The sequence below is a fragment of the Tauraco erythrolophus genome, chromosome 4 (genome assembly GCF_009769465.1).
Source record: "Tauraco erythrolophus isolate bTauEry1 chromosome 4, bTauEry1.pri, whole genome shotgun sequence".
Lineage (NCBI taxonomy): Eukaryota > Metazoa > Chordata > Aves > Musophagiformes > Musophagidae > Tauraco > Tauraco erythrolophus.
In genome coordinates, this window is record NC_141468.1 from 27,321,367 (window position 1) to 27,335,176 (window position 13,810).

A 13,810-nucleotide genomic window follows, 5' to 3' on the forward strand; every position below is an offset into this window, starting at 1 on the left:
ACATGGCAGGTTATTGCTCAGAGTCCAACAGTGGGGTGATGACCGGCTGACTCGCAGATTGTGTGTTCAGATACGAAGGAAATGCCTGTGAAGGATTTTATTTCCTTCAAATGCCAAACTGTATTTCTGTCCCTCCTCAGACCTATGCTTTGTGCATTTGAAAGACTACCTATAAAAAATCCCAAGGTTGCTATTTGGTACACCGTTCATGTTCATCAAGATGTGCTTCAGCTCCTTTACTCTGGACACAGCTTGCTCCACCCCGATGGACCCTCCTCTTCCACCCAGGCAGCGCCCGGCTCTCTGCAGTCACGCGTGTTTCTCAGTACCAGAGGCTTTTCTGCATATTTTGCAGAAGACAGCTTTCTGAATGGCCTCAAAGCAAATGCTTCATGGTCAACAACAGAACATTTCCCCGTCTTAGTTTTTTTTTTTTTTCCCCTAAAGCCTGCAGAAATGAACCAGCTAGCGGATCCACCTAGTCCCAGTTTTCAAAATACAGACATAAGGATTATATCGAACGTGTCTCACATGTCCTCTTAACTCTTCTGTCTCTGCTTAACGAGATATTGAGTTTTCTCCACTGTACCCACCGACCACATGGATCTTCAGGACATTGAGGCTATAAAAGACTTGGAAAGTTTAGTGTCTGTCCCTGCTCATGGAGTAACATGTTCAAATGTGTCACTGGGAGCCCTTTTCTGTCATTTGAGCCATCCCTGCATGCGGGCTGCTGTTCACTCAGTTGCTCTTTCACACACCAAATGCTTGGGTCACCCGTTGTTTGGCCATACCCGTTCCCCCTGAGGCTGACCCCCCTGCAATCCCGCACGGGAAGAGCAATCGCTGCCAGCGCGGCAGCCGTGTGTACCAAAGAGCACGGGATGGTTTGGCCGTGTTTTCTGCACTTCAGCTTATTTGCAGGTGTGCACGTCGGTCATGGTCTCACACCTCCGGCAGCGCACGTAGCAGCACCAGACAAACTTGCATTCACACCTTTCCACGTGCCGGACGACATGGGTGTTGTACCCACGCCCGCAGCAGAGGAGGTTGCAGCCATCGGATCCCTCCGAGGTGCGGTTACATTCCCTTCCCTGAGTACCAGGGATGCCCAATTTTTGGTCTTCGACACAGTAATTGGGCGATTTGTTCACATACAGCAGGTCTTCTTTCCCGATCGGTATTTTTCGCTGGCTTTTCTCTTTCCTGCGTAGCTTTTTTTTCAGTCTGTCTGATATTTGTATGCTGTTTTCATATTTCTCCTTTAAAAACCTGCCAATCTTCTCAAAGGAGGACATTGTTTTCCAACAAGTTTTCACAGCACAGGACCCAGAAACACCGTGACAACGGCAATCCACTGACATCAGCTTTGCTACAGCCTGAAAGAAAAGAGAGAACGACATTTGGATGTGCTCTTTTGTTCATTAGGAATACTGCCTGACATGAGTTAACACAGAGGTCACGAAGTATTTAATATTATGGCTGCCATTGCCATTTCAGTGATGGGGAAGCCGGAGCACAGGAGGATACATGTTAGGAATCAGATTTCCAACTCTGATCTCCGCTATGAGAAGCCTGATCTTCAGCAGTGCTCTGCATTTGGACTTTGCCATGGCGATAGCGTAGCAATATCGAATCACAATAATGAAAACTTGTATTTCTGGCTGGCTTTTCATTCTGGAGGATCCTAAATACCTGAAACAACACGTCCTGTGTCACTCCTCCCACCACTGGAATGCAAACAGCCCTAGTGGGGAACAGCAGGAGGGGAAGGAGGGACAGGGCAGGTAACAGCACCATTCCTACATTAGAAGACATTTATTGGACAAACCTACGCCATCTTTCAAGGGTGCCTTGCAGCTACCATCAAGATCACTAAGCATTCACAACACAGTCTGTAACTAAGGCCGCGGGAACAGCTTGGGGTCACACAGCAGTGTCTGTTGGACCCGCGTGGCTCAGCATCGCAGCAGCTCAGCGTACAGCCTGGAGGTGCCTTGGTACAGACCTGTGCTGGAAGGGCAGGAGGACGCTCATGTCTCTGAGCTCCACAGAAGGTCTATCAAAGGAGCTACAATAGCTCAGCAGAGGTATCTTCAACTAAGGTATTCTTGAGTAAATCTCAGGTGCTTCTCACTTGCAGGATTAAGCCTTGTTCTTGTAATTTAGGCATACTAGTACTAACATGGGTTTCTAGTGTTTCCACAGAGCATAATGGCTCTGTTTAACACAATTTGATAGTTGCGTTCACATTACTTTTATAGCTTTCAATGTTTTAGCAAAATTTCCACGTTTATTACCAACATTAAAGCACCCTTACGTGGGCTACTTTGCCACGCCCATGCAGATGCAACCACTGGGCTGAACAATAATTGTCTGACCACAAATGGGAATCTGCAGCCTGTGTTAAGCTTTTGCAACACACAAGAATTTTGGCTCAGTTTATAGGAAACCAAGCCTCAAAGAACTAGAATCGGTAAACAACCAGTAACTTACTTTATCTGGGACTACAACTCAAATAGTCAGCAATCAATATAATACTTCCTTCTGGAATATCTAATAGTCACAGTATAAAATTATACAATTAGACTTGTGACACATCTCACATGAGAGTTTAGAAAAGTGTATAGAAAAATCACAGCATGCACAGATACAGCAAAAGGACAAGGTATCGTTATTTTTCTTTTGTTTTACCTTTCCATTAACATACTCTCTGGAGCCATCCTGTAGATGCATACGGGCTGTTGGTTAATGGTAGGGAAAGCCCACGTTACCATCTTCCATTTTACCAATCTTTCCCCCCATATTTAATTTCCACAATCAAGGCAATTGGGAAATGTAACAGAAAGCGTGAATTTTAAATCGTAAGTTTTTTTTGCAACTTCTCCTGCAGGAGGGCCAACACAGATTCAAATTATTCCTCTGTGGAGAAACCACTATTTCCCACAAAATGGCAGAGACAAAAAACTCTCAACTTCATGATGTTTACTAAATTTCACCCTAAACCTTCACTTACGCCACAGTCCTCACAAATATTAACCTCTGGCAATCTACATCTTTCTCAAACTATCTTAGGAAACAAAAAAAACAGAAGACAAATCTATCATCTAACCTCCTCCTCTTCTAGTTTCCCCTGAGGAAGTAGTTTCATTTGTGCCTGTTCCTAAGCCTTGATTATGTAGTAAGACCAGAGCCCTGAAATCCTATCAAGCCCTACTGACCCTAGGCAGGACTAGAAATAAACTCAAGCCCCAAACTGCTTATTTGTGGCTCAGGCAGCACAAATTCCATCCTCAAAGTTTCAGAGCTAGTCAAGGCATGGAGCAGACAAAATGAACTGTTTCTACCCTATGTGTTAATCTGGGACTTTTCATCATGGTGAATGTGGTTACTGAAGTTTGGGACAAGTCCAGGCTGGTTAAATCCATTGATTTCAGTAGGAGTTGAGGCCTCCTGACACGTTCTGCTCCAAAGATATTGACACAAGCCTGAGTTGGTATTTGCATATAACTCTACAAACATTATTAAAAATACACACGACTAAAGTGCTTGCTTGGAGTCACATCTCTGGTGAATGAACAGGACCTATTTGTCGGTAGAGGTTACTGTGGAAGCCAAACAAGCAACGCATTCAAAGAACCATTAGCAAGAAAGAGCAGGTGTACGCCCTGACCTAGAGCAGCCATTAGCGTTTGCAAATTAAACCTGGTGAAGTGATGCACCAGTACAGGAGATATTTCCAGGTGCTGCAGATTTCTTTTCAGATTGGAGATTTTTCCCTATCCTGGAAGAAATAAGAACATCGGAACAAGCAGACCCTCATCCCAGAGTGCACACGGACTCTTTCAGTGGCAAATCCACTGGTGGTAATTCTTATAGATACTTATCTTCTCTCCTTCACAGGCTAGTTTCTGTATGATAGACAGACTTGACCTGGTGCCTGTATGTCAAGAATCTATTAATAAGGAAATCACTGGATAGTCAGAATATGCATCATTAGGATGTAACAGTAATTGAGGCAGATGAGAATTTGAAATCCAAGGACAGAAAGTCTTTGTTAGAATACAGATGACCTAATAAAATATCAAGGAAAAGAGAAATACGATATCAAAAGGTCAACGTTATACACAATTTACAAACAGAAGGGATTTAATAGTATTTTTCAAGTTCTAATGATTCGTTATTTCTATCAAGGCAAGTAACTAAAATCTCAAAGTAGTTTGAGATCAAAATCACATTGTGCTATAAGATTTATAAGGTTACAGATGTATTCCTTGCTTTCTCTGCAGTATGACAGGGTACTAACTACTGAAGAAATAACACAATTTGGCTTGAGGAAAGAAATGTACTTCCAAGTCTGCTAGAACCAGGCGTAGCAAAATCTGGATGAGGCAGAAGGATCCAGATATTGTCAGGGGAAGCACTGGACATGTCTGCTAGGTGCTAAGGGTGAGTTACTTCCATGTGGGCAAGTAGCCCAGTAGATGACACTCAGAGTGTTTCTCTGAGGATAAATTAATGAAAACTAAGAGAGAGTTTCTAAAGAGGAGCAGAAACTGATGTTGAAGTTTCACGTTGATATCAAAACATAAAAATGCAGCATATATTAGCAGCGTATGGATGATCAGATGAACGCAAGAACTGCAAAATGTGAGTGAGTGTGGAAGCACTAAGAACATCCATAGCAGTTACAAACATTTGTGGTTTTATTCTATGTTGCTCAGGATCATCACATGAAGCTCTAATCCACTCTGTTTTAGAATAATTTATGGTGTCATCACAATTGTGCATGACCCCGGGCTATTGCTTCCCAGCTGCTAGGATAGCCAAGTTTTCTGGTTGGACTCCAACATATTTTGGGTTGCCTCTACTGCCAGCACAGGGAGTGGACATCTTGCTTTGGGTGATCACAGAATGTGCCGCTGGATCTCAGGCTGCCATGTGAACTTTAGTGAATAAACTCCCATAGTTGAACATCTGGCAAAGTTTAGGGACTAGGAATCTTCTCTTGCTGTTTTCTTGCAAGCAAGCCGAAGATGGTGCCTATAGACCCAACACAACCTTCTGGTGGGATCTGGCTGCAACACACGCCTCTATCTCAGCAGCGCGCAGAAATACTGGGATGCACAAAGTTACTGGGAGCATGACTTCCAGACTGACTCCATAGCCTTTAGATTCACATCGTGAATCTTCTCAGTTATTCCTGAAATTTTGAGAGGATTCTCTCCAAGGAACAAAATTTCATAGAGAACTTCAGAGGAGCACTGTTACTCACAGAAACGCAGTGGAAAGATGTGTCCTTCTATGCAAGCTGGGGCAGGTTTTCAGTTTTCTTAGGCTGGTCATGAAACTGACTGACTGCTTGTGAGAAGCGATCAGTGCGGAATGGAGCTGGACCCAGTAGTGTTGTGTTGAGCCACAAGCCCACTTGAGCAGTTCCTCTTGGCCCTATTGTCAATCGCTGCTCTCAGCCCTGGTGGTACCAGCACAACAAGAGTGCGGGGTTAAGTGATGAACTGGATACAGTGCTGAACACTGGTCTGTGTTAAAAATTAACAGGAAAAAAGGATCATTTTAAATTTACTTCCTTTCACTGATGCAACACAATTAACAGAGGGAGTGGTGTGGGGTGGGAACGTGTGGCTAGAACAGGCAGATGGGCAGAAAGCAGATTGGTCTGCAGCCAAGGAGAGCGTCAGTGAAATCACAGTTTGTATAGCCGTTAATGCCAATTAATGCTTAATATCTCCAAGCTAAGCTCTCTGTTTGCAGGCACTGTACTCAGTGTGAGACAGGGGCTGCCAGTACTTGTTTTGCGATAGGAACTGATGCCTGTAACCAAACAGCCTAATTTAAGCTACTGCTAGAACTAATAGAACTATTAATGAAGACAAGCATACGTCCTACCAGAGGTAAAGTGCTTAAGAACAGTTGCAGACTGTTGGTGGGTCTGTTACCAACCCACAAGTATCAGTAAAAATAAACTCTCTGATGAGCCAAGCTATTTCAATGTGAGAACACAAGTCCTGCAGATCAAATCGACTTCTACCTGTGGAAAACCGACAGAATTCTTCCGTCAGTAAAAAAATACTAATACAATAATAGTCAACGCATAGTGCCTGAGTCCCCTCATCTTTTTATATAAGGAACAGAGGTGCCCAACTCAAGTATGTACATCTAAGTACACTGAACGTTACAATGCTGTAAGACGATGAACATTTGTCTTGTGGCAGAATATGGAATGAAATCTGGATCTTCTGAGGTTCAGGTTAGTATCCTAAACAGTGGACAACTCAGTCAAAGAATCATTACTGTTTTAAAATTGATATATGTTGGATTTAACTACGAGACATAGAAATGTAAAATAGCGTTTTATATGGAAATGGGAGAGGAACATGAGAATTCTGCACATACCAGTTCCATTAGTAACTCCAAACAAACACAGAAGTATTGTCCCTGGAAGATTCCTCTTGCAAGACACAGAACCAGGAACGTGATAGTATTTATTACAAAAGGTCATAAGGTACCAAAATATATTGCAAAACATCCTTATTGTAAGCCTCAAAACATGAAGGTCAACATTTTCCAGCATCTCCTAGTTTAGTGTTTTGAAACTACAAAAATGAATAGTTCTGCTAAGCTTAACTTAAGCTAATATTGCTGCTAGAAATCCCAAGTACCAACAGTAAACATTCTCTTTCACTCTAGACTGTCGTCAAAATATTTGCTTTATCCTACAGTTTGCCATTAAGTTACAAAATATTTATACACAGAAGCTGACTAAATACTGTCTATATTTTCTTCCAAGATAATGAACAACAAATACACCATTGACACAAAATCAGTGAAATAAGGGTCTTCTGGCCTTTCAGGCTTGCAACGAATGTTTTTTTTAAAAAAGAAACTGTCTTGGAAAAGGAATGAGCATCTGTGTTGTGGGCACCAAATAAGCCTGTGACAGCATCCTTTGAGAGCCGTGTTGGAGAGCTCAGCATCGTGAAAAGCCTGAAACGCTGAAAGGTCCTCAGGACCTAATGGATCCTGTTGGGCCAGATTCTGCTGCATTCCCGGAGACTGACAGCCTAGTCTGAAACTGGTTTCATGAAGTTACATACAGTAAGACTTAGAATCGATTATATTTTCTTGACATCTAAGATAACTTGGATCCTGTCAAAAATAGTATTCATGGAAAATGAAGACTCGCTTAACCGCATCCTCCAACTCCTTGTCTCCTAGATCACTGTCTGAAAATTTGTTATCTTCAGCTGAATGCACTCTTCCCCTTTGCCAGTCAGTCCTGTCCCCACGACATAGGTGGCCCAACTGTCTGTGTGACCACTGTGGATGAGATCAGGGAACTGATCCAACTTAAAGAAAGTGACATCAAAAAAAAGTTTCTCTTCTAGGCTGTGTGGTTTTGTTGTTGTTGTTTTTTTTTTTTTTAAACTGAACAGTTCCTTGGTACAGTTCACAGCACAAGACCCCAGACAGTTGTGCTGTCACACCTGCAGCAATGAGTGATGAGCACAAGGATGGTATGGGAAGACCATAAGTGAACACTGTCACTGAAGACAAAAGGACAGCAAGCTACTGCTGCTGCTAACATGAAGGTGAAGGCAGACAAAAGAACAGGGTATCAAAGAGAAGACCTGTGTCGCTGCCAGCTAAACACAGAAATCACATCTCTTTCTCTTTGAAGTTCCTCTGGAGCCTTGCAGTATTCTTCCCTACACTTCTACTGTCACCCTAATCTGAGAAAATGCACTGTCTAAGGACAAACATGAGTATTAAAAGAAAAATTCATATCTGTACTGTATATTAAAAATCATGAAATTAAGAGAGATAATTTTATGGAGATTATAATCTCCTACCTTAACTAAATAATCACTTAATTTTCTGTTCCTCTTATTAACATCCGCTACTACACAACACCAACCACCTTTCCTTGGAGATGATTTAGCTCACTGGCATCTAATTAAATTCACAGTAACCGTTCTCAGCATCTACTTAGGTTTAAACTTTGCTTCTTCTACTTCAGTCCTGAAACGGGTCTGTTTTCCTGAAAGATTTTCTGGTTTCCCAACTATATAACTTCACTAAGTAACATATATTACCTTGTAAACTGTAAAAACAAGTTTAAATTAAAATAGTTTGCAATGATACCACTATGGCTCTTACGATGGCGTACTGTGGCTATTCTGCATCTATGGCAGATGGGAAAGTTGTTTCCAGTAAAATCAACTGACGTTGCTTCTGGCTACAGGAAATTGTTGAGTTACAATGGAGTCCATCAATATGTGTAGTCAAAACCAGAGGGTCTCCATTTCTTTTCTTTAGTTATAGCTGTGTCACTGAGCAGAACAGATTTAAAGTATTATGGGACCAGAGAGAGCCATTAAACACAAAGTTAAAAACTCCAAGGTAAAGCAAAGAAAGTAATTTTAAGGCAAGAACCAAAATTCAAGTCTCTGCCATTCCAGATGTAAGTCCCAAGCACTTGCCTACAGACTCACATCTCCCTATATTGGCTGTTTCTGCCCCCACGTATCATCCCCTGCAGAACAGGACAGGAGGACCCAATGTCACACACCCACACACACATTTCCTCTGCAACTGTGGGTCTGAAGTCCTTCGGGCTGAAAAAGTTATCCGAAGTCTCCTCTTACTTCTCTGACGGGTGCCCTAACCGTTGGGCTGCTTTAAAATACGGGTGTCATTTCCATGCCATCTTCTAAAAGAAAAGGTTAACTCTTGATTTCCTCTCTGAACAATTTTAGACCTCTGCTCTCAGCTGCGGAGCCCCGACTGTGGATGGGTAACGATGCCTCGCGTCCAGCCTGCCTGCTCATTCAGTATTGGAGAGAATCAAAAACGTGGGTCACGATAATAACAGAATAAGCAGTGAAAAAACTCCTAATGATTTAAGCTGATAACAAAAATATTTCAAGATTGCTACATAACATCAACTATCTATTTAAGATAACTCTGACAAGCGTTCCAGATCTAATTCGTATTTTGTGGATTTTATTGTAACTGGTGGAGCTTAGTTAGTTAGTTACTTAAAACCAGCTCTGATGCCGAGTTTGTAGATGTTTGCCTCGGCGATGTCAGCGCTGCTCTCACCACTGGCCCCGTCTGTACCTGCAGTCAAGGACAGGCCTCGTCTGGTTGATGTCATTTTGTCCCTGAAGGCGAACAAGCAACCGCTGCCGTTTCTGAACGGTGGCACGTACCTGCCTCCCGGCCTCGTTGTTGTGCAGGTTCATCGCCGCCAGCCCGCTCCCGCTCTTGCCCGTCACATTCTTAACGGGCACATCCAGGAACTTTCTGCTGAACGACATTCCGTAGTGGATATCATCAGAGCAGCCACCCCAGTGCCAGCCCTCGCTGGCCGAGCCCCCGTGCCGCAGGTTCGTGTCGCAGGAGCACTCGGTCATGTTTCCTGCGCTGCACGATCGCGTCACCGAGTGCACGAGGCCCGCCGACGTCACCGCGTATATGAACGCGGTCTCCTTCGTGCCTACAAAGCAAGGCACGGATATGTTACTTCGCAGCTCTCTCCGGTGACCTTCCTGGCGGAGCTGTAGAAAGGGATTTCACAAGCCACGCTATTATTAAAAAGAAACAGTTACAAGTTTAACGTCAGCACAGCTTGGTCTGCAGAGGTAACTTGTCTAAAGCAGTGGATATTCACATCCAAAAAACACTTCAGGGCCTCTTCATATAACCGTGCTATTAATGGTGTCGTTTCTGGCTGCTCGTACTATGCGATTTTTGGTAACTCCTTTCTAAACCTGGTTGGGAACTTTATTTGCCAGAGAAACTTTCAAGCCAATTAAGTTTTAATAATAATAATAAAAAAAAAAAATAGAACCCCAAACATACCACACCCCAGACCCCTTACTCTCCACTCTGTTTTTTCACTATTCATATTGATTTGAAGAAGAAGAAAAGGTTAGTTCAGATCTCGGAGAAGGAACTTGAAGCTGTCACGATCCCGGACTACTTTGGTACAGTGCCAGAACTTACCTCATGCTAAATTTAGCAAACATTGAGGTTGTTTTCATTCACAAAGGTTGCAAACAGCCCCAAGAATCTTAAACCAGGCATAAATCAGGATGGCACAAGTATATTTAGGCCATTTGCTTTTCCTAGAATAAGCTGGCCATGGGAAAGACAGCAGTATGAAAAGCCTTTAACTGTTATACTGTATCTCAGAAGAATCATGGAGGGACCTGCCTGGGCCTCTTAAGCCAGTTCTGTTCTCTGAGACTTCTGGTATAACAAGGCACAGATTTTTAAACCGTGTTGAGCAAGGTGTACTCTCTGAGCAAACTGAAAATCAATGACTGGCCATTAACTGCAGCTAAAATTTCGCTGTACAAATTTTCACTCTTTGTATAAACGATGTGTTATTTCCAGTCTCCCAAGTTTCTGTCCACAGACAGGAAAGTTCCTGTGTGTTTCTCTTGTTTGTTATTAGTCCGTGGTGCTGGTACCATCATAAAATACTTCCACAGGACAGACTAGTGAAGTTTTGTGGGTTAGCAGCACCAGTCATGTACGGGTCTGCACGAATAGTCCTTCCCATTGGACAGAAGGACTAACGTACAATATATATGGCTACATATAGTAGGGTAAACGACTCTCTGGTTGGTTTTTTTTCTTTTCCTTTTTGGAATACACATCTCCTTTTATTGCTCATTTTACATGTTCACAGCTAAGGTTTGGGTTTTTTTCACCGCTGTGTTGTAGTGTGAAGTGAAGATTGCACAAACACGAAATGTAGTACTACAACACCTCAGTTCACATCAGTGGCAAGCCCGAAATTGAGCAGAGTGCTCAAAATAAACTTGCAGGATCAAGACCTTTGATACTGGCATTTGATACAAACAAACTGTCCCTATTTCAGTGTAAATTTCAGGAACTCCACTATCAGTTCACGCAAGGAAAGCTGCTTGGTCTTGCTGTGCTGAGCAATACCGCCTAACTGAGCACATACGATACATTTTAAAGCAACTCACCTTGCACATGGTGCTGTGAGCAGATTTTTACCTGCAATCAAATGACCTTTTCGAAATACTACATGTCATTACCCCACTCATTTAGTAATTATGACATAAGGGGATAAACCCAACATCAGTCTAAGAATAACAACGTTTCAACACAGTTAAGTGGATCCAGTTAATGGCACCGTCATCCATGGATGTATTAAGCAAAAAATTACAATAAGCAACAATAATTTTGGGAAGACAATGGCACGTTTGCTCTGCTTGCTGCCTTTCGTGTACCCATGTTAGCCTCCCGGGGCGGATGCGGTCACCGCCCGCCACGACGGCACTCCTCTGCCCGGCTCTGCCCGCGGGACGGCCGGTCCCTGCGCCCGCCCCACCGCAGCCCCGGCCCCCCCCGCGGCACTCCTCCGGGAAGAGGAGAACCGGGGCAGCCCCGCGCCCCTCCCCGCCCCGTCGGGGCGCACCTGCGGGCCAGCGGCCCCGTCGGGGAGGACACTCACCGCTGCTGAGCTGGTGCCCGAAGGCGGCGGCGACGGGGGCGGCGGGTCCGCGGCGGGCGGCGGGCGGCGGGCGGCAGTCCCAGCGCTCGTGTCGGAACTGGCTGCGGCACTCCTGGAGGCCCAGGCGAGCTCCCTCCCGGATGGCGGGCACCAGCTCCGGCTTCTGCTTGCACAGGTCCTGCTGCCGGCGGCTCAGCGGCGGGCTGGAGCAGCCCGGCTTCTCCGGCCCGCCGGCGGCCGCGATGCCCAGCCACCTGCAGAAGCAGCCCCCCCGTCAGCGCCGGGCCCCGGCGGACACGAGGAGACGGGCTCCGCGCAGCCCTCCCTCCCGCGCCCGGCTACTCACATCCAGGTGCCGCCGGCGGCGGCGGGGCAGAGGGCGAGCAGCAGCGCTGCCCGCAGCAGGCACGGTCCGAGGGGGGGGCCGCGCCCCATGGCCGCCGCATCGAGCCCCGCCGCGCCGCCGCTGCCCGCCGCCCGGCCCCCCGGGCAGCAGGGACCGAGGGGGACGGTCGCCAGTGGCGCCCCCCTATTCGGATCTCTCCTCCTCCGGGGGCAGGGGACTGCTGGCGGGGGAAGCCCGGGCCGTCGGAGGGCCCTGCCGGGGAGGATGGGCTGGCGGGGAGGGCGCCAGGAGGGGAAGCATTGGGAGCGCTTGGTTCCCTTCAAGGTGAGAAAGTTGAGTTTGATGTTTTCCCCGGCTCCGGCCCCGGCGCTGCCTCCCCTGGCCGCGCATTGGCCGCCCGGGGGCCGGGGCGGGCCGGGGCGGGCCGGGAGCGCGGGGGGAGCGCACCGCTCCGCACCGTGCCGCGGCCGGGACCGGGAGCGGTGCAGCTGCTCAGCAGCCCCTCTGCGGTGCTGCCGCTTTTCCTGTGGGATGCGAAGCGCTGAGAGCGGCTTCGAGGGGTGCCGGCGGGGGGTCCGGGCCCGACGGAGTGGGGCTGCAGCCAGAGGAACCTGTAGGTCTGAGGTTATTTCATCCACAGAAAGAAGAGAAGGCACAAAATACTGATGTTAATAAATCATAACATGCCCTGCACTTTTTGTTCAAATTTTCTAATGCTTTAGTGGTATTAACTAACTGGCTCCAGAGCCACCATCAGTGATCAGTAGGACAGCATTTGCCCGCTCCTCTTAACTCCAGTGAGACTTTCTTATCGACTACTACCTTAATACCTGTTAGTTGCTTATTTTAGACATTAAAAACCAATGAGTCAGCTAGCACCTGATGAAGAGCTGGTCTTGGCACTCTGGACTTTCAAGTCATAGAATCATAGAATCATAGAATCGTTAGGGTTGGAAGGGACCTCAAAGATCATCTAGTTCCAACCCCCTGCCATGGGCAGGGAAATCCTCCACTACACCAGGTTACCCAAAGCCTCATCCAACCTGGCCTTGAACACCTGCAGGGATGGGGCATCCACAACTTCTCTGGGCAACCTGTTCCAGTACCTCACCACCCTCGATGTAAAGAATTTCTTTCTTATATCTAACCTAAATCTGCCCTCTTTCAGTTTAAATACGTTGCCCCTTGTCCTATCACTACACACCCTTGTAAAAAGTCCCTCTCCAGTCCTCTTTGATCCCAACGTGTTGCTGCTTCCTTCTGTGTAAGTGAAACACCTGCAGTAAAAATAATCTGGATAAAATGGCAGCTTTGTAAAAGGCTTTGATTTGACACAGTTGTAAATTAGCAAAATAGCTCTTGTTGACTGACAACAGCTCCAAGTGAAGAGTACAATAATTCATCTCAAATGACAGATGTACATTTTTAAGAGTACGACATGTTGAGAAATAATCCCATAAATGTGGTGTTCCCCCGCCTTTTTCCCCATGGATGTGCTGAGATATTTTAAAGAGAGTAGGCTGTAGTACATTTTGATCAACAAAACTATATCTCCTTCCTATTTTGTGCTCATTTGCCTGCCCTTAAAGGGTCTCCAAAGCGTTGCCAGTTCTGGGCAGATGACTTATGACCCCGTGAGCTATTTAAGCCTTCCGATATGGATTGTTTTCTCTGTTCTGAATTTTAGCCTGCAGAACATCTGCTTGTGGTTGCAGAGAACTTAGACCAGAGTGAGGGAAATGGATGGAGTACAACATCGGAACACAGGGACCTGGCCATGAAACAGGCCTGAACCAGCCAAAACTGTGTGGGCTGTGTCAGAGAATTATCTAATTATTCCAGGACACATGGTTCATTTTATCCTCATTGCTGCTTCCTGGCTCCACCTACTAAGGTTAGTTCAAAACCCTGATCTAGCAGCCCTGTATTTCTTATGTACTATATGCCTG

At 45.7% G+C, this 13,810-nt stretch overlaps 1 protein-coding gene across 1 annotated transcript; it reads right to left on the minus strand.

Annotated features, from left to right (window-relative positions):
- Positions 1 to 914: 914 nt before the first annotated feature.
- WNT16 (Wnt family member 16) lies at positions 915 to 11,950 on the minus strand. Its single transcript, XM_086610111.1, has 4 exons — positions 11,862 to 11,950; positions 11,516 to 11,769; positions 9,234 to 9,520; positions 915 to 1,379 (listed from the first exon to the last, which is right to left on the minus strand). Exons 1-4 carry the CDS (start codon positions 11,948 to 11,950, stop codon positions 915 to 917), a joined length of 1,095 nt encoding a protein of 364 aa, XP_086466237.1.
- Between the last annotated feature and the right edge of the window lie 1,860 nt (positions 11,951 to 13,810).

Excerpts from the sequence above, each read along its gene's own strand:
- WNT16 (XM_086610111.1), bottom strand. The coding sequence starts at position 11,950 with ATGGGGCGCGGCCCCCCCCTCGGACCGTGCCTGCTGCGGGCAGCGCTG. Across the intron at positions 9,521-11,515 it reads CGGGCACCAGCTCAGCAGCG|GCACGAAGGAGACCGCGTTC; the intron begins GTGAGTGTCCTC and ends CTTGCTTTGTAG. Across the intron at positions 1,380-9,233 it reads ACAACGAGGCCGGGAGGCAG|GCTGTAGCAAAGCTGATGTC; the intron begins GTACGTGCCACC and ends CTTTTCTTTCAG.